Genomic DNA, 18,625 nt, shown 5'->3' with positions numbered 1-18,625 from the left:
AATCCCGAAATACACAATGCAACGCAATAACGCCCGTAGAGAGAGAGACCCCCAGTACCCGAAAATCTCAAGCCCAACCCCGACAACTCCCACCTCATTGTCAAGGCTCCTTATGCTCGAAAGAAAGAAAGAGAGACAGGATAGGATAGAGAGCGGGTACTACCTTCCCTTCTCCTCCAGCCTCGCCGTCAACACCGCCGCCACCAGCGCCGCACACCCGCCAAACCGCATCACCCACCCGACAGAATCATCATAGGGCTCACCACGCGGTTTCTGAAAAATCCGAAAGATGATGCTGCTGAAGAGGGTGGAGAGGAACTGCGGGAAGGAGACGGCGACGTTGTGCAGGCCGAGGACAATACCTGCTTGCGTGGCCCCGTCGTCTTCGTCAACATGATGATGATGATGGTGAGAGTGTGCTCGTTCGAGATCTGGATGGGGGGATTGAGGTTGGATTTGTTGTTGTTGTCGTTGGAGGCGACGGTCGGCATCGAGTTGGGCAACCTCGGCAGAAATCAGGGCAAAGGGCGCCCAGAGGGTGACTGCCCATGAGATGCCGACGATGCCGATCATGACGGTTCCTGCGGTCGGTGTGGTGATGAAGAAGGTAGTGAACATGCAGAGGGTGAACAGAACATGGGAGAGGAGCCATGTGCGGCGGAGGGTGAGGCCGGGAATTTGAAGGGCGGCCCATTTCCCTTGCTCTGGGGCCACCTTGGTGGTTGCGAGTCCTTCCATTTGCCGGTTGCCTAGCAGTGGCTCGGACGAGGCGGGGGGCTCGATTTCGTCATGTCCGTCGTGATGATCTTGGTCCGCAGTATGGACGCGGATCTGCTTATACGACGGCACGACCAGCAGCGGCAGCACAATGTTTGCAATAAAGCAGACAACAGCATCAACGAGCAGTGCAAACGTGCCAACGCGTGTGGCTTCTTCCCATGCGCGATCGATCTCGTCGTCGCTCAGATGGCGGTTGCGGTCGAAGATCGGATTCACGTAGAGTTGGCCGATATACGTTGTCGAGTAAAACAAGAAAGGGAACCAGCCCACCCAAGCAGCGACCTGCACCTCGCACACCTTGCGGATCTGCGCAGGCATGAGCCGCACCGACCGAAAGACCTGCTTGAAGAAGGCAATCACCCCGGCTTTGTCGTTTGCCGGGGGCCCCTCCAGTCGGGGGTCCCGCTCCTGGATATACGCCATGCTGACGATCAGCGTGAAGGCGAGCGATAAGCTGGCAATCACGCACAGCACCTTGAACTGCGTGCTGCCAAAGATCGGAAACAGCTTCGGGAGATCCAGGTAACCGAGGATGTACCCGACAATATTGCCTGCTCCTACAAGTCGACTAGCCCACGCATTCGCTGCCTCCTGCTGATGCGCCGGGGCATTATCCACGATAAAAGCCCTGCACGCCGCTTGCACTAAAAACCAAATCAGCAAAAATGCACCTGCAACGACAAGGAGTTATACATACCCGTATTGACAGCAAAATCCAACCCATACATCAATATAGTCGCCAGCACTATCGTCGTCACCTTGACTCCCTCCGAACGGTACTCCACGCCGAAGATCCCCAGAAACCCACCGACGATCTCCCGTATCCACGCCAGCGCCAGCAGACAAAACACAGTCGCCGCGCCGCCGGCGGCCATGAACGGCTTCCTCTTACCCCATGCTATACGGCAGTTGTCGCTGCGGATTCCGATGTACGGCTGGACGAGCGTACCGGTGAGCGGGCCGGCGATCCAAACAAGGGCCAGTAAGGCTTTGCTCATGCCGAGAGAGAGTAGATACGGCTATAATACTGTCAGCATTTTCTCTGCAATGAATATAAAGAAAAATCATGGTACTCACCGATCCATATGATAGTTCCACCGACCAAACAATCTGCAACCTGCCCACAGTCTCAACATCTCTCCATCCATTCAAAAAAGAGAAAAAAAAAAAAAAAAAAGAAAGCCGGGAACACACTCACCCCCCAATGCTCAACGCCAATATAAACAAATAAAACGAACTCTTCGATGACTGGTCTACCCCCTTCCCCATATCACCACCATCGACAACATCAGAATGGCCATGGGACCCAGCGTTCAGATACGCTCTCTCGTTAACGTCAACATCGTCATCGTCATCGTCCGGTTTCCCTGGAGACATCTCCCGCGACGGAGTCCGAATCGGAGTATCCCCCCTTGACGAGGACATTGAGGGCTCAATCGTTCGGGTTGATCTGATAGGTTTCAAAGCAATCGCGGAACGATGCCCCCAGTCTTTACTACCCGACACTCGACTACCCACGGTGAGTTAACAGCCCAAATTTTAGGCAGGAAAATGTCAGGAAAAATGCAAGATTCGTAGCCTAGGTCTTGACGGCCATCATGGACCCTTTATACAAAGAGCGCCCATCGCAAGCTCATGACGACATGGCAGGCTGGTCCAACACGAATGCAGCGATAACAGTCACGTGATCTCAACACGACCTCGGATCAGCTAACAACAAAAGCAGCAGCCCAAAACTTACAGGTCTCTATTTAAAGGGCATTTCAATGACTGACAATGAATTATGAAATCTATATACTAGAGCCGTCCCAAATCCACCACTTTAGGCCCCGGGCCTGCCGTTTATCCCTCACCATGAGCAATCAATGTCCATTACCCGAGCCCCAAACGCGCAAACCCAACAAAACAAAGGAAACGATTGAAGCAGAGAGAAAATAAAAAAAAGCCAATGCACACACCCCGTCCTGTAAAGAGAAAAATGCCAGACACATTCTGAACTGTACATCTGAAATAGAATGGCAAACAACCCGAGGCCAGTTCCCAAACTGTAAAGACCGACCTCAGAAGGAGCTGGACATGGGGGAGAACAGAAAGTCATGACGAAAGAGTCTTCAAGACGTAGCCCAGGCAGGACCCTCCGGAGAGTAGAAACCCGCTACACCCTGGCGGTGCGAGTCCTGGACGGTCCGTCTGCTTAGATCGATTGCTGGATATATTGAGGTGTGATCATTTGCGGAGCCACCATGGTCGGCATTGAGGTTTGAATCGTCTCAGACGACACCATCGACGTCATGGCTTCGGTCGACGCCATCGACGTGACGGCGGCCATTGACACGACCTCCGGCTGGGAGACAACCTCTGACTGGGACAGGCCGGGCTGCTCCGACGGCGGCGAGATCTCCTCAACCGACGCCGCATCATTGTCCTCATTATCTTCGTTGCTAGCAGACGCAGGCCGGGGGTTCTGGCCATCGGGTTGTGACTCGTGGATACGGCGGTGCCTACAAAGTCGGTCAGAACAGTTCGCCAATGAGTCCAAAAAAAAAAAGGGATACATACTGCGCAAGATTATCCGAGCGCGAAAAGGCTTTGCTACAGTAGGGGCATTGATAGGGCCGCTCCTGGGTATGGGTTCTCACGTGCCTAGCCGTATTGTCAGTAACACAGCGCCTAAAACAAAACTCTTGGTCCAATGATGTCTGTGTCTAAAGATAGCATCATCAGACCAAAGAAATCAAACTCACCGTTTCAAATGCTCTAGCCGCTTGAATAGTCGGCCGCATGACGGGATCGGACATGAGTGGGACTTTTGCGGGTAGGGTCCAAGTTCCATCATTGTGGCGCTTCGAGCACGACGAACGGGTCCGAGCGTTGTCGCCGGGACGGTCGCCTCCACGCCGTCCTGGCTGGGGAGTTCCTCCACTACGCCCGTCTGATTGTCCTGAATCTGTTCGACCCCTTCCTCCAAGCTAGGCAGTGGCGAACCGTCTTGCGTAGCCTCCTGGTTGGCCGACGGGCCGTTGAATTCATCCTGCTCTGCTGGCGCAGCGGCCGAAATGGAAGTCGAACGGCGCAGATCGCTGGGCTTGTGCGACGCGTATTGTGTCGCCTGACTCGAAGACCCCGAAACCTGGCTGGCACTGTTGGCAACGGAGGACGGAGGGATCGACGAGCGTCGGCGCCGCTGCTTATACGTAGGAGAACCCTCGATGACCGAGTACATCGTGCTCGGGAATTGACGCGCGGGGCCGGCAAAATGGCTGTTGACAAACTGGGACGGCTGCATCTGCATGACCGCATTGTATCCAGATGGGCCAACGTCCGGAATGCCGGTAAAATAGCCTGTTGTGTCCTCGTTCGTCACATACGCGGGCTCCGTACCCAGCGGCACAGCCTGCTGGGGCGGTGTGACGGGCTCGTAGGAAATGGCGCGATTGCCGTAATCATCGTACTGAGAGGACACAAAGGAGGGTGCGGGGGAGAACTCCACGTAGGTCGGCATGGACGCATGTCGGTGGTGCACACGGGCGACCGACATGTTGCGATCGTACTGCACCGGGGTTGCATCGGGCTCACGTTTCATGGGCACCTGGGCAGAATTGTAGGTGGTAATGGCATTATTTGCCGGCTCCTCAGGCACCATCGGCATGGACGGTTGCGGCGGGGGCATCTGCGGAGGCGGCGGGGGCATGGAAACGGGAGAATTCGATGGACCAAACGGGAAACCCAAAGTGAACGAGGACGAACTCGCTTGCTGGGCCTTGGTGAGCTGCTCGTAGAGCGACTGCGACGAGTCAAACTCAAAGGACAGCGCAGGCTCGGCGACGGCAACCGTCGTCGGCTCCTGGCCCATTTTCTCCCGCTTCAGATCCCGCTCCAGGGCATCGAGGAAGAGGCGGTCATGCGGGACGCTGTACCAGTAGAAGACTTTTTGCTTCTTCTGCGTCCGAATACAGTTATTCTTGTAGAGGAAATCCAGGAAGGGGCTCTTCGGCTCCTCGAGGGACGCATCAGTGCCGGACTTGAGATTGCGGAGATCGGAAAAGATGCCCTCCTCGAACTTCTTTGTATTCCGGACCGGGCGGCCGAACGCCTGGAATCGGAAGGACAAACATCGCACAATATCGGTTCCTGAGATGTGGAAGAGATTGTTCCTATCCGACGGTAAGCAGAAGGCGCTCATCAATTGCTGGGAAAAGGCACTTGTCCGCACCATAGCACGCAAGAAATGTAATCCCCCGTCGGCAACAAGAAGCGACGAATGACCTGATTGGGGTTCCAGTCGACGGGCGCGGAAATCAAAAAGTACTTGAGGTTGTCGACCTGCTGCAGAGCGACCTGGGCATCATGCGGCAGTCTCTGCTGGGCCTCCGAAGAGAGCATAAACGTCTCAGGTTTTTGGGGGGGCGCCATAATGGCGGTCTGTTGCGGCTGCGAATACATGTTGTCCTGGGCGGAGTCAGCCGCGTTCTGCTCGCCCGGTCGCGCCGCCGTCGCCATACCTGCAATTGTGTATCGCGACCGTACCGACGACGATGATCACCCCAACCGCGTCACCACCGCGGAGCTCTGCACAGCCGAGCGGGCCAAACAAGAATGAGATTGTATACACACCGTCACCGAATTGGCGCAATCCACCGCACGAAACCAGAAAGCAAACGACGCGAATAGGAAACCAGGCCTCGTTTTACAGGTAGCAACTCCCACGAATCAAGCGAGCGACCATATGGAGCGGGCAATGGGGAAGGGGGGGGGGGGGGTGTGTGATTTTCCCAGGAAGGGCGAGGCCAGCCTCGATGGTTCTGCTTCGTGGGAAACGCTGTTGGACACTCTGAGAGAGAGACGCGGGACGAAACGGGCCAGCCGGAAGCCGGCGTCTCCCGAGAGGAAACGAGAAGATCAAATAGGGAAAGGGAGAGTAAAAACGAAAGAAGGGAAAGCGACGGCCGGCAAAGGAGGAAACGGCAAGAAGGAAAAAGTGGCAGACCAAGGGAAAACAACAGGGTGCAAAATCCGGCAGGCACAGAAAAGAGGGTGAGGGTGGTTAAAAATGGGAAGCACCGATGGACAATCAGGAAAGGGTTCGACCGGGGAGGGGAAAAACTGAAAAGCGCATTCATTCAACGGGAGCGCTGGCCACGGAGCCGCCAAGAGCGAAGAGGCCCAAAAGGGCCCAAGGAGCAAGGACCAAGAAGGGATTGGCCCGGTCCACTTGCTGAGAGCCTGAACAAGTGTTGTGGACTGGGGGTCCACCACAAACTAGTCATTCTATTCGAGCATCTCCTCTCTTTCTCGTTCTTGTCCATTATTCTCTGCCTGCTGAAGAATATGGATGGGAGGTGACATGATTTGCCGCTACGGCGAGCTCAAAGAAAATCAAATTTAGCATCCTCGCTCTCCCGCTCTCTCTCTCACACTCTCTCGATCGACGTTCTGGTCTTTCAGAGGGAGAGTCGCTGCGATTCATTATGTTCTCGATGAACCGACTCCTCCATTACCCAACGAACCGAATACCCTAGCCTTGTCGGCGAGCGGAAGTTTGTGGAGGGGCCGGCCAGACAACCTGGTTTCTCTGGGAGTTGGCAGTTGGGCGGCGCGCCGCGCTAGGGACGATGACTAATCATTGGAGAATTGGACAGCCCTATCCGAGAGGATCCTAAGGGTGCACAGGTCCGAGTGGCGGTGGAAATAGATCCGCGACTGCTGATTGGCCCAGCAGCGGGATTTTGAAGCAGCCCCTGATCTGTTTCAGATTTGCTCTTTTGATTCATCGTCGTTCGATGGCGGGTGAGAATGCTGGCCCAATCAGGAACCGATGACGTGGATGCCTTAGTGCCTCATCTGTCGACGGCGTGCAGACGTCTCCGCTGTTCTACTCGGTGTAGTCCTGAAGATCATTGAGTACGAGTACGAGGATGGCGGCCAAAGTTACGATTATCACGACCGTATACGGAGTGTACGGAATGTACGGAATGCTCTCTCGTAGGCCAACGGACCAAAGTCAGCAATGAATCATGAAGAATCGAAAGAACAATCTCCTCGGGATAACTCCGTCGCTCTACGGGAGGATTGATTGCGACGAACAACAATCTAAAAATAAAAAGGAGCTAAGTTAATAAAGAGCGCACACCAAGATTGCCACCGCCAACGAGCAAAGTGACATTGGACCGGTTGGCAATTCGGCCAGAATGCCTCCTGTCAAGTCCTGTCAGTTGCCAAGTTCGAGTCGGCCGTCCCGGAGCGGGACGTAAACTTCAGGGACTTCCTTTCCTTCCGGCCGTTGAGAGCTCCACTACGGGAATTCACAATCGATATCGAGACCCAGACGGCCAGAACTAGAACGCGCAAACGGCCTCGATCGGCAGCGTACCCACTGGGACTCTGGAAGAAGGTTAACGACAAGTACGAGGGCTGCACAGATGTCCTTGCCCTCCGTAAAGTTTACAATTCTCCCCCAAGGGCAAGTCATCCCGGGTGCCTAGCGCCTCGAATGGCTCTCCTAGCGAGCCTTTGCTCCGGATACGAGAGGAAGACCCGCGATCAGAGAGGCATCTGTGGAGGTGTCTTTGCAACTCTCACCCAATGTGCCCCTGCGACTATTGATTGTCGATCTCAACTCGGTAAACTCGGTCATCAACCCTACCCTATCCGCTATCCCCTAACGACGCAGAGGGGCCAAGAAGATATGACGGCCACGGCCAAAGCACACGGAGCATACGCTTAAACAAGAAAGTCAATGGAGCTCAAATCGTGTGCACTGTAGCCACTGTTCAACAGTCATCGACATTCTAGAAGAATTAACTCGGGAAATGAGGGCCGTTCAGTTTCCCCTGAGTAGTCGTGTTTCCAGAAAGGACTGTAGACCCTACCCCGTTGGAATTTTGACTTTCGGAGAATTTTTTTTTTTACATCGCTTCTGCTCGGTTAGCCTGGTCCAAGTATGGGGTAACTTTACTCCGTATAGTACAGTGCTTTACGGACTACTGCTTTGACCGCTGGATGTGAGCAAATTGGCCTGAGATCTTGCGAGCTCCCAAGCCCGATTCAAGGAACTGGTTGACTTGAACCAGCCACCGAATTACCAACTACCTAACACGCCGTACAGACCGTTCGATTGTAGGCTACGAGTACGAATGTTGGCCAAGCTGCCAGTCTCTTCGCCCTGCTTTCGTCCGCCGGTTCGGCCGGCTGGACCAGGATCCCAGGCTAACTTGTTCAAGTAGCTCTCCCGCAAGTGCCACTGTCATCAGAATGCGGACGCGCACGTGGGTTCCATACTCCTTTGGGAAAGGCGAGAGCCGTCAACGTTGAGCAACAAATTTCTCCCCTGAGGGCTGACTGCGGTGTCCCTGACTGATGGCCGGTCCGGTACCTCTGCTCGGCTCTGCAGTAAACAGAAGTACTCGTACCTCTCCAAGTCTGATCAACAGTGCACGTGGACAAAATCCACGTCCCTCTCTCCAAACTCGGTCAAGCTCAAAGCTTAACGGAAGGAGACTCAAATTCTGTCGTGCAGAATGTGAAACAGACGAGGCGATATGACACCTCCGATCAAGATTCCCTTTCCAATCGATCGATCTGTGTGTGGCGAGAAAAAAAAAAAATCCACAACGGCCGACCGAACTCACCGAAGACGTCTTTCTCCACGATTCGGCGATAGCCAGCCTAAACCTAAGAGCAGTGGGAACGTTGGATGACACCTGTCCACTTCTGGATTAGGCCAATGCTGAACCTTGACTCCTCTGGTGGACCAATAAAGTGGGTGCTGAACGTCCAAATCCTGGCAAATCCATAGGCTGTAGGCTATGGCCATAGGGTGCAATTGCGGAGGGGAGCATGTTCTTGTGCCCAAAGCCCTGATTCTGCTTGACAACCTTTGGTTCTTTAAGCTTAGTTGAACGAGCACCAAGTCGAGAAAGTTAAGACGTGCGGAGCACGGAGTACCGCAGGAGCAAAAAGGTACCCTTCAGGAGGCCAGGTACTCCCCATTCAAGATCGTCACGGAGTACGCGGTGCTCCAATGAACAATCGACAGCAATCCAGGACTGTACGAGTACTCGTAGAGCAGCTCAATTGATCATTGGGACAGCGGCATTGATTTATTTGGAACACTTCCTACTCTGTAGTTAAAGCCAAAGAAAAAAAAAAAAGTTACCACAGAAAAAAAGATGTCGTCACCTGTAGGATTCGAACCTACGCGGGCGAACCCATCAGATTTCGAGTCTGACGCCTTAACCACTCGGCCAAAGTGACTGTTTACATTAGTTTGCCCTTCCTGATTGACTTAGTTACCTGCCCAGGCAAGATTGCTCCCCACTGCAACAACCCATCTTGAGCAGCACGACAGGCATGCCATCATTGGAACACCCCTCAAAGTTTGGGAATTCGCGCGCCCAAGAACTAATTACGTACTTGTCAGAAAATTCCAATGAGAGATGAATCATCTATTTCGTATTTTGCCAGTCTAGCATCTAGCATCCTATGCTCGATTTTAAAATATACCTTGGTGGTTGGTAGTGCCATCGTTTGCTAGCACTCGTACCTTTGAAGGGTGACTCGAATAGTAACTTATTGTCTCAAATGTTGCTCGAATGGTCATGTCGAATTATCGATGGCGCTCGTATAGAAGCAAAATCTTTCGAACGGCCTCGTGCGTACGGAAACCCCGTGCTCGAGGATGACAAGACGTCTTTTTGCTAAAGTCCATCGAATAGATCCGATGACCCCGTGCGCGCGATTTACTTTACGTTGGCCGATTGGTCGATCCGAGTCTCTGGTCTTCAGCTCTCAGACAAGGTTTCAATCATCACAAAGACCTAAGACAAGCGTTTCAGATATACTCAAAGCCCCGATCTGGCTGCTGCGCCTCTATGTACAATAAACCCTGGTCTTATCGTCGTCGACCTGCGACGCTGCAGCCAGGGAACATTACCCCGGCCAATGTTATCGTCATCCGATCCTACTACGGTTGGATCGGCCCAAAGACGTAGCCCTGTACGTCATCGCCTTGAGATTGGGACAGAACCCCAGAAACCGGCAACTCATCAACGACGACCTTTCTTTGCAACCTTGGAGCCCCTCAGGTCCGCCACATCGCGCTCGCTCAACCTCAGTGTAGCACCGGTAAACTTGCCAATCGACGGTCCGCCAATTCCCCGGTCTCGTTTCCTGGAGGTTTTCTTCTTCTTTGTCGGCTTTTCGAGGATAATGCCGTTCTCGCGAGCTTCCCGCCGGCGCCTCTCTTCTCGCTGGGCAGCTTTAGCCTGAATTCCCTCCCGGTGCGATTTGGGCATCTTTTTCTGTTCGTAGATGGATTTGGTTGCACCGAGGGACTGTATTCGCAAATCAATGGCCTTGTGTCGATTCTTGCCCGTGGGGTTCAAGTTCGATGCATCTTCCAGGAGATGCGACTCTTTGAGAAGGCGCTGTAGTGCGAGGTCATTTTTCAAGTTCTCCGCGTCCATGGCGTCGTCGGTGTCGCTGTCGTCATTTTTCGACTTGGAGCCTCGAGAAATCGACGTATCGCCTAGTGATGGAGGTTTAGAGGACTATTGGCTTGTTAGACTTGAACTCCTTAGACTTCGATGGTAGAACTATAAACAACGCACCATGAAGCGTTTCAGCATCTTTTTGTCGAGAATACCCTCGTTCGGATTCCGCACATCTGTAAACTCGACAACCTCTACGGCCTGCTTCTGCCCGGAATCTTCTTCACCGTCCTCCGAAATACCATTCCATTCTTCCTCCGAGCCTTCTTCGGAGGACAGTTCCGAAGCGTCTTCGAGTTCATCTTCTTCATCTTCATCGCTATGTTTTTCTGTTGGGTCCTCTTCGTCGCGAACGGGCCGCTGAACAGGCTCTAATGGCTCGAATCGGCTCTCGAAGAACTTGCGGAATACATCATGCGCCGCTGCGGACGATACCGGGGTTTCCGAGCCAGAATCGGAATCGGCCTCCTCACGAGAGACAACGGTGACGTCTCTCTTTCTTTTCCCAATCATTTTTCCCAGTCGCCGTTATGAACCATGGACGCATGCAACAACATACCTGATGCCCTTTTTTCAGGACCGCGAAAAAACATGTCCAAAATTAAGTCACGTGCGATAAGATAAGCCCTCCCACCGAGAATGATCGACCAACAATGCCCCACGAGGATGAAAGGCCTCGAAATGTCATCGATAAAGTTAAGATGACTCGCTTTAGGCCCTGCATTGACCTCCATGCGGGTCAGGTCAAGCAGATCGTTGGCGGAACTCTAAGCGCCGTGGCCAGCGATCTCAAGACCAACTACGTCTCGAAGCTACCCGCCGGTCACTACGCCAAGCTCTACAAGGACAATGACTTGCGCGGAGGGCATGTGGTGATGCTTGGGCCTGGCAACGAAGATGCTGCCAGGGAAGCGCTGCAGACATGGCCGGGTGGACTGCAGGTCGCGGGGGGAATAACAGACCAGAACGCTGCGTATTGGATTGATCAGGGTGCTGAAAAGGTACGATGATTGCAAAACCATCGGACTACTGTAACGGGCCAAATCGATATTGTTCGGAATGGTTTGCTGATTATGGATCAAGGTCATCATCACATCCTTTCTCTTCCCTGAAGGCAAGTTCTCCATGGACCGTCTGCAGTCCGTCCTCGCGGCCTTGGGGAACGATAAATCGAAACTCGTAATCGATCTCAGTTGCCGCCGCAAAGACAACACATGGTACGTGGCCATGAATCGGTGGCAGACCATTACGGAGATGGAGATCACGCAAGGTATGCAGCCTTGACCCGCTTGGTGCGATGTTTCACATCACGACTCTCCGCTCACGTATGTTCTATTATTACACCGCAGAGTCAATTAAGATGCTCGAACCGTATTGCTCGGAATTCCTGATCCATGCCGCCGACGTCGAAGGCCTGCAGCAAGGTATCGACGAGGAATTGGTCGCCCGACTGTCCGAATGGTGCTCAATTCCCGTGACGTATGCAGGCGGCGCGCGGAATCTACAAGATCTGGAGAAGGTGCATGTTAGCAGTGGAGGGAAAGTGGATTTGACAATTGGCAGCGCTTTGGATATTTTTGGAGGTTCCGGGGTCAAGTTTGAAGAATGCGTAGAGTGGAATAGAACGCATTGAATTGATAGATCCATGGACATGGATTTCGTTTCAAATCCTCGTTGTTCTCGTATCTCGGTCGTGACTGAGATCAAAACTCTGAGACCATCTGATCTATCAAGCGACGATTCTAATCCATCAAGGACCATGTAATATTCAAGAAACTGAAGCTCTCGATAGATTCTCAGGCTCACGATGAAGGAATGAAAATGAAGCTGTCTGCGTTCATGACAGGATCATGGTCAACTGTGATAACAAAATGGACCACGAGCCAATCAAAATCACGAGATCTCAACCCCCAAGCAGGCAGCTTACGTGATGCCCCTATTCTGCCATCGAATCCCGCCATCACCGAACATCATCCAGCCATACAGGACGGCACTGTCGGCAGCTGCGACCAGGGCAGACACAAGATCGGCACTCCTAGAGACATTCTCTTCGGAATACTAATTCACGGAAAGAGAAAACGAAGAAAATCAAACCGCCAAAATGAAGCCCATCGTGTCTGCTATGAACGCATGGAGTTGGTCCGTCGCATCTCCCTCCCCATATTATCAAAGCGGCACTTGTGAACCAGAGAGACTGACGGAATATACGTTGCAGCGTGGTGATCTCGTTCTTTGCGGTCATCATCCTCTCCATTCTCGCGTCGCAATATAAGGTTCGTCGTTGAGTCCTGTTTCTCCGCAGACTCTTCCATCCATGCATTACCCCTCAACTTCCGATCGATTAAACCCGGCGACAAGTGTTTGCTGACGGGGAACCTTTCCGGTTTACAGTCAAATAGTCCTGCTTTCACCGGCTCTGAGAATCAGCCCGAGGATGGGCCTGCCGTGGCGGCGTCGCTTTATACTGCAGTGTTTATTTATGCTGTATGCTTGGGCCCGGGCCCTCCCTTTCTCTTTTATACCTCCGGGAGAATGTGCTGATTTGGGATGATTTGGTTAGGCGTTCTTCGTTTTTTGCGGGTTCCAGGCTCTTCTACATTTGCGCTCTTCCAGGAGGGGTGCGATTGCCCTCAACTGATTTGATTTTTCATTGTTGATGCCTACAGTAGTTCCGAGTCGTTACGAAGCATCGGGTTAGGTTCGATGGTCGTGGATCATTCTCGTTGATTTATGGCTTTTTGCTGGGGTTTGGGTTGTGTATATGGTTCTATGGGTGTTCACGTTTCTACTTGTTTGTTTCGGTGGCTTCATACTTGCTTTTTTCATTGCAGTGTCGAAATAGACTCTATTTTTTGACCCCAGAGAGATTTTTTTCGAGATACCCTCCCAAACGCCAATCCATGCCCACAAACGCCAGAAATAAAAGAGGAATTTCAATCCAGCATTTTTGACATGTACGGTCCGTCCAACGTATAGCCCAATCGAGCGTAGTAGCTGCGCACTCCAACGCCCGAAATCACGCTGATCTTGCGGCTGCCATGCTCTTCCCGGGCGATCCGCTCTGCCTCCTCCATGAGTAGCGTACCGAATCCGCGGTGCTGGAACTTCTTCTCGTCACGCCCGTGCAGCGGCACCGCCGAGCCGTACACATGCAGCTCGCGGACAATGCTCGTCGGTTGGCCCGTTAGCTCCGGACGGAAGGTGTGCGTCTTGCTGCATTTGCGCAGCCGCAGCAGGCCGATGAGGATGTCCTGCTTTGGGTCCTCGTAGGCCAGGAATGTCTCCCATCCGCCGTTCGCTACGTAGTCGCGCCGCACCAGCTCGATCTGCGACGGCCGGATCTTGTTCTTGACTTCGTTGATGCCGACCTCCCGCGTGCGCACGTCCCGGCAGGTCGTGCCAAAGTCCTTCATCCGGCTGAGGGCGAGCTCCCGCAGGTTCCCCGTCTCCACACCTGACGTGACCAGGGGCATCGGGATGTCCCGCTGCACTCGGTAGATACGCGTCCATGGCGGGATCAGTGCCAGGATTCGTGCGACGAGATCGATAAGCTGGTTAGGTGTGTAGTTCTTGTATCGACCCGTTCGCCACAACTCGTACAGCCCTGTGCCTCGGATAACTAGCGTTGGGTAGATCTTCAACCCGTCGGTTCGGAAATCCGGGTTCTCAAAGTACTCCTGGAACTGGAAGAGGTCGCGTTCCATGCCGACGTTGGGCAGGTCCGGCATCATGTGGCTGACAACTTTGAAGCCGGCGTCCTTGGCCAGCTTGAAGGTCTCCGCAACAGCCGCCACGGTGTGCCCTCGGTTGGTGTCCCGTGCGACGTCCTCGTACAAGCTCTGCACACCGATCTCTAGTCGCGTGCAGCCGTATCGAAGCATGCTGCTCAGGTGCGTGTCCAGGCAGTAGTCAGGCCGTGTCTCTATGGTGATGCCGACGCACTTGATGTTGCTCATCTCGCCGGCCTGCACAGCCTCGTCCACGTTGCTGGTTTGATATCCGCTCAGGGCGTTGTGCAGCTGCGCGATAAAGTTTTCCCGGTAGTCCTCTGGCAAAGACATAAATGTGCCACCCATGATGATGTACTCCACTTTATCGACACTGTGTCCAAGTGCCTTGAGCTGATCGACACGGCCCCGAGCCTGCTCAAAGGGATCGTATCGTGCGCGGATTGCACGCATCGATGTCGGCTCATAGCCGGTATAGGATTGCGTCGAATACTCAAAGTCTGAGTCTGGGCCTCCCGGGCAGTACACGCAGATATTCCCGGTATAGGCGATATGCGGGCAACGGTGCGGCTTGCACATGACGGCGACAACTGCAATTCCAGACGAAGTTCCTGTGACGCCAGTTAGCCAGATCAATCCTAAAAGCAAATCTGACGGTGGAACCCTTACGGATTGGCTTCGCGATCAGTTTCGGCAGGATATACTTCTTGTAGTGCTCTGGTACCGCCGCGATGATGGCCGTTAGAGGCGGCATCGCGGCCAAAGAATGCTTCTTCGACATTTGCGCCCGCAGTCGGTTCAGGTTGATGTCCCGCTTGGGCTTGGTCGGATCTCGCTGCGACTCATACTCTTGGATCAACGCGCTCGCAATATCGGAACACGCGCGTAGGAATCGCTCATTCTCTGGCGGCAGCTTGGCCTTTTTGGCTGCGGTCTGCGGCCGCATCGTCACTGTCGTGGTGGCCATGGTCAAATCTAGTCCTCGCGCGCTGCGGGCAGCGGAGGTCGAAGTGAGGTGACGAGTTGATTATCCCGAAAGTAAGTAGCGACCGGGTTTAAGTACTCGTTTTTGACCTTATTTGCACAGTGTACTGGTTGATAAAGCGATATGGGCCACAAGGTGGGAATATTTCATTGATAATAATTGTAGGGCTCTTTTTGGTGGCGGTTCGGGTCCCGCCGGCAGAGCTTAGACTAAGGGAAACAGACCAGCGCGCGAAAATCCCGGCTGTCGCTTTATCCCTCACTTCACGCCAGCCTGACCTCATTTTCCCCTCGATTCTCTCCGCTGCTCTCCCCGTTTCGCTTCGATTCGGTCGTGGCCAACATGCAGGCCTTCCGTCGCAAAGCTTGCTCTGCCCTGCAGGGCGCTGTCCAGCGCCGTGGCTACGTTGGGGCCAGCTCTGCATATGCCTCGACTGTCAACAATCTCCGGATAAACCAGGACACCAAGGTGATCTTCCAGGGATTCACCGGAAAGCAGGGAACGTACGTGGACGACGCGGTCGTTTCGCCCAATGCAATTATGATGCTGACACTGACCTTGCGCAATCAACAGGTTCCATGCGGAGCAAGCAATTGCATATGGTATACCTCGGCCGATCCGGTCACGATATTTTCGTAAACACTCACCATTGATCAGGCACCAAGGTTGTTGGCGGGACGAATCCAAAGAAGGCCGGCACTACGCACCTGGACCGACCCGTTTTCGCGACCGTGAAGGAGGCCGTCAAGGAGACCGGTGCCGATGCGTCGGCAATTTTTGTCCCGTACGTGGCGCATGGATCCGCTGCATAGGCCGGCTGTAGTGCTTACACTGTCTAGTCCGCCGCTTGCCGCTAAGAGTATCGAGGAGGCCGTTGAGGCCGAGGTTCCCCTTGTCGTTTGGTAGGTCGATTCAAGCTTACGTTTTCGCTAGATCTGGAATCTAATGGCTGGCAGTATCACCGAGGGGATTCCGCAGCATGGTTTGTTAAGATCCATACAGACTATGAAGCGACTAGCTGACATGCAATGATCAGATATGGTGCGCATCACGGACATTCTCAAGACCCAGAACAAGACCCGGCTGGTCGGACCGAACTGCCCCGGCATCATCGCTCCGGTATGCAATCCTTCATAATTACACCGGCTGAATGGACGCCCCTGACCTGTCTATAGGGTCAATGCAAGATCGGCATCATGCCCGGCTTCATCCACAAGCGTGGTCGCGTGGGGATCGTCTCCCGATCCGGCACCCTGACCTATGAGGCCGTGAACCAAACCACCCAGGCCGGTCTGGGTCAATCCCTCGTTGTCGGAATCGGCGGTGACCCGTTCTCGGGCACCAACTTCATTGACTGCCTCAAGATCTTCCTGGAGGACGAAGAGACCGATGGCATTATTATGATCGGTGAGATTGGCGGCAGTGCCGAGGAGGATGCGGCCGAATTCCTCAAGACCGAGAACAAGAAGAACAAGCCCGTCGTCAGCTTCATTGCAGGCATCAGTGCGCCGCCGGGCCGACGCATGGGTCACGCTGGTGCCATTGTCAGCGGTGGTAAGGGCGGTGCCGACTCGAAGATCTCTGCCCTGGAGGCCGCCGGTGCCGTCGTCGAGCGGAGCCCGGCATCGCTCGGCAAGGCTCTCCTAGAGGAGTTCCGGAAACGCGACCTTGTCTAAATCTAGAAAGAGTTTCTCTCGTTCGTTGTTCTGTTTTTCTTTGATGGTTTGATACCTGCATTGGGCCTTGACTGTTGCCCTTTCCTTTGTAAACTAGCGGTGGCATGGGTTTTGCAGGTACATACATGGACTGTTCTGGTGACGCGATCAATGAAGTTTACCTTACTTTCCGCCGAATACATGGGGCAGTTTACCTCTCGTAGACTGTGTTAGATTGACTAGCGACCTAAAACCGCAAAGATCACCGCCAAGGATGCAGTGTCCAAGTGATGACCACGTCGAATACGGGGAATTGTGACAGATCCAAGATTAACTTGAGAGCAAGGAAAACAGGTTTTCTGAGTGCAAAAGGCTGCAACACTTAAGCAGCTAAAACCCCAGAACTTGTGAGAGAGGGAGGATCTTCCAAGAAAAAATCTTTTGCCTGTACTCCGTATCTAGAGTCGATACCAATACACACTCCACACCCGATCGTTACATTACCGCTACTGTATTGTTACACCATTCATACACTTGAATCTGTTGGTTATCCGACAGTTATGAGCCCGGTTGGTTGAACATACCTCTGAACTACCACTTGAACTACGGATAACCACGATACCTACACCTGTCGGCCTGTTTGAATCCTACTTTGAGTGTTGGAATATCGGACCTGTGCATACACAATAATCAGCCCAACATGTCAGACAGAGTCAAGCTTGTGACTCCAAAGGACTGGAAGTCATGGAATCATCGGTTTATCAGTGAAGCAACCAGAAAGAACCTCTGGGGCCTCATCAACCCAGACAGCCCCAGGAAGGGACAGTTCGTGGCAGAACCAACCAAGCCAAGGCCTCAAGATTACCCAAAACGCTTGATCCGCCAAGGCCAACCGGTAAACTACACTCCATCGGGGTCAATGGAGACCCTAGAAGAGATCGACGAGGACGGACAACCATTCTCATATGACGAAATGACCACGCAAGGACTGGGGCGAGTGGATTCGTAATTGGGAAACAGCAGTGTTGAGGGCACAAGAACTGGAATTACCTGGCTCAGATAGTACTCAGTGGTTGTGGACCCAGTTCGAGGTCGCAGTGTCCGGTGCGGGCTTTGAATCTTGGTGCGACAGTTACTACAACAGCAACCGGGACGCAATTGAGGACGACACCTTTCCTATCGCGAGGCTGATTAAAGACTTCAGAGAAAAGGCCCAGAAGGACAAGCCAACCAGGAAGATTATCAAGGGAGCTTTCCCAACGTTCGGGGAACATCCCGCTGAAGAGAAAGATAGTGGGTCAGAAGTTGAAGGACAATCAACCCGGAAGCGACCCCGAATTTCGAAAAATGTGCGATTTCGCTCACCGTCACCTCCGAGCAAGACGAAGAAACAACGGACGGACGGCGATAAGGCTCGACGGTGCCCCGCTTGCAGACTAGGTTTTCATATACTCTTGAAGTGCTTCTACGTGTTTCCGGAGGAAGCGCCACCTAATTTCAACTTCCGAGAGGAGATCCAGAAACTAGTAGAAAAACGCCTTCGTGAGAACAAAGAATTGCGCGATGAGGTTGCGAGGAAGAAAGCACGAAATGATTGACTAGCCGACAAATCCTTACGCACGGAAGTGAAAGTCAGTGATTCAATATTTCATGTCAACGATTACCCCTTGAAAGACTCTGTTATTCTGGATTCAGGGGCGTCACTGCATGTGTTCAACAATCGAGAACGATTCTCGAACTTCCGTGTGGCCCCAAGTGGTGACTGCGTCTTGACGGGAGATGGAAAACTCCCAATCCTTGGGTATGGGGAAGTTAAAATAGAAACTACAAATCCAGTGGGTAAGAAAGGGACCTTGAAGCTCCCCGATGTTGCCTACTGCAGAGACATGCCGACAAACTTGGTCTCTGTCATCAAATTGGCGGACAAGGGGATCTTCTGGGACACGCAGCCGACCCAGTCTGGGAAGACCACTCTTCGACTAAGGAATG

The 18,625-nt window shown here is 53.3% G+C and overlaps 9 protein-coding genes and 1 non-coding gene across 10 annotated transcripts; 5 read left to right on the top strand and 5 right to left on the bottom strand.

Annotated features, from left to right (window-relative positions):
* Positions 1-159: 159 nt before the first annotated feature.
* Positions 160-2,205, bottom strand: VTN49DRAFT_1457 (uncharacterized protein; the record flags this gene model as incomplete). The annotated part of the gene is made up of 4 exons (XM_069409073.1): positions 160-1,424; positions 1,478-1,799; positions 1,858-1,897; positions 1,979-2,205. 4 exons carry the CDS (start codon positions 2,203-2,205, stop codon positions 160-162), a joined length of 1,854 nt encoding a protein of 617 aa, XP_069270496.1.
* Positions 2,206-2,974: 769 nt separating this feature from the next.
* Positions 2,975-5,280, bottom strand: VTN49DRAFT_1456 (uncharacterized protein; the record flags this gene model as incomplete). The annotated part of the gene is made up of 4 exons (XM_069409072.1): positions 2,975-3,281; positions 3,340-3,423; positions 3,525-4,934; positions 4,994-5,280. The coding sequence occupies 4 exons, from the start codon at positions 5,278-5,280 to the stop codon at positions 2,975-2,977; spliced, it is 2,088 nt and encodes a 695-aa protein (XP_069270495.1).
* Positions 5,281-5,315: 35 nt separating this feature from the next.
* VTN49DRAFT_1455 (uncharacterized protein) lies at positions 5,316-5,818 on the top strand (the record flags this gene model as incomplete). The annotated part of the gene is made up of 2 exons (XM_069409071.1): positions 5,316-5,473; positions 5,557-5,818. 2 exons carry the CDS (start codon positions 5,316-5,318, stop codon positions 5,816-5,818), a joined length of 420 nt encoding a protein of 139 aa, XP_069270494.1.
* A 3,134-nt stretch (positions 5,819-8,952) lies between these two features.
* VTN49DRAFT_t21 lies at positions 8,953-9,033 on the bottom strand. The gene has a single exon. It is a non-coding gene; the product is annotated as a tRNA-Ser (tRNA).
* Positions 9,034-9,824: 791 nt separating this feature from the next.
* On the bottom strand, positions 9,825-10,781 carry VTN49DRAFT_1454 (uncharacterized protein; the record flags this gene model as incomplete). The annotated part of the gene is made up of 2 exons (XM_069409070.1): positions 9,825-10,328; positions 10,389-10,781. 2 exons carry the CDS (start codon positions 10,779-10,781, stop codon positions 9,825-9,827), a joined length of 897 nt encoding a protein of 298 aa, XP_069270493.1.
* A 140-nt stretch (positions 10,782-10,921) lies between these two features.
* Positions 10,922-11,901, top strand: VTN49DRAFT_1453 (uncharacterized protein; the record flags this gene model as incomplete). Its single annotated transcript, XM_069409069.1, has 3 exons — positions 10,922-11,269; positions 11,352-11,538; positions 11,618-11,901. The coding sequence occupies 3 exons, from the start codon at positions 10,922-10,924 to the stop codon at positions 11,899-11,901; spliced, it is 819 nt and encodes a 272-aa protein (XP_069270492.1).
* Positions 11,902-12,369: 468 nt separating this feature from the next.
* Positions 12,370-12,906, top strand: VTN49DRAFT_1452 (uncharacterized protein; the record flags this gene model as incomplete). Its single annotated transcript, XM_069409068.1, has 4 exons — positions 12,370-12,407; positions 12,484-12,541; positions 12,660-12,752; positions 12,829-12,906. The coding sequence occupies 4 exons, from the start codon at positions 12,370-12,372 to the stop codon at positions 12,904-12,906; spliced, it is 267 nt and encodes an 88-aa protein (XP_069270491.1).
* A 295-nt stretch (positions 12,907-13,201) lies between these two features.
* On the bottom strand, positions 13,202-14,963 carry VTN49DRAFT_1451 (uncharacterized protein; the record flags this gene model as incomplete). Its single annotated transcript, XM_069409067.1, has 2 exons — positions 13,202-14,607; positions 14,666-14,963. 2 exons carry the CDS (start codon positions 14,961-14,963, stop codon positions 13,202-13,204), a joined length of 1,704 nt encoding a protein of 567 aa, XP_069270490.1.
* A 360-nt stretch (positions 14,964-15,323) lies between these two features.
* VTN49DRAFT_1450 (uncharacterized protein) lies at positions 15,324-16,657 on the top strand (the record flags this gene model as incomplete). Its single annotated transcript, XM_069409066.1, has 7 exons — positions 15,324-15,484; positions 15,555-15,583; positions 15,639-15,765; positions 15,821-15,883; positions 15,938-15,963; positions 16,018-16,100; positions 16,157-16,657. The coding sequence occupies 7 exons, from the start codon at positions 15,324-15,326 to the stop codon at positions 16,655-16,657; spliced, it is 990 nt and encodes a 329-aa protein (XP_069270489.1).
* A 679-nt stretch (positions 16,658-17,336) lies between these two features.
* Positions 17,337-18,234, top strand: VTN49DRAFT_1449 (uncharacterized protein; the record flags this gene model as incomplete). The annotated part of the gene is made up of 2 exons (XM_069409064.1): positions 17,337-17,629; positions 17,841-18,234. The coding sequence occupies 2 exons, from the start codon at positions 17,337-17,339 to the stop codon at positions 18,232-18,234; spliced, it is 687 nt and encodes a 228-aa protein (XP_069270488.1).
* Between the last annotated feature and the right edge of the window lie 391 nt (positions 18,235-18,625).

The sequence above is a fragment of the Thermomyces lanuginosus genome, assembly GCF_041956635.1.
Source record: "Thermomyces lanuginosus strain ATCC 200065 unplaced genomic scaffold VTN49scaffold_22, whole genome shotgun sequence".
Classification (NCBI taxonomy): domain Eukaryota; kingdom Fungi; phylum Ascomycota; class Eurotiomycetes; order Eurotiales; family Trichocomaceae; genus Thermomyces; species Thermomyces lanuginosus.
The sequence above is the reverse complement of the archived record's forward strand: the minus strand, read 5'-3'. Positions and strand labels throughout refer to the sequence as shown.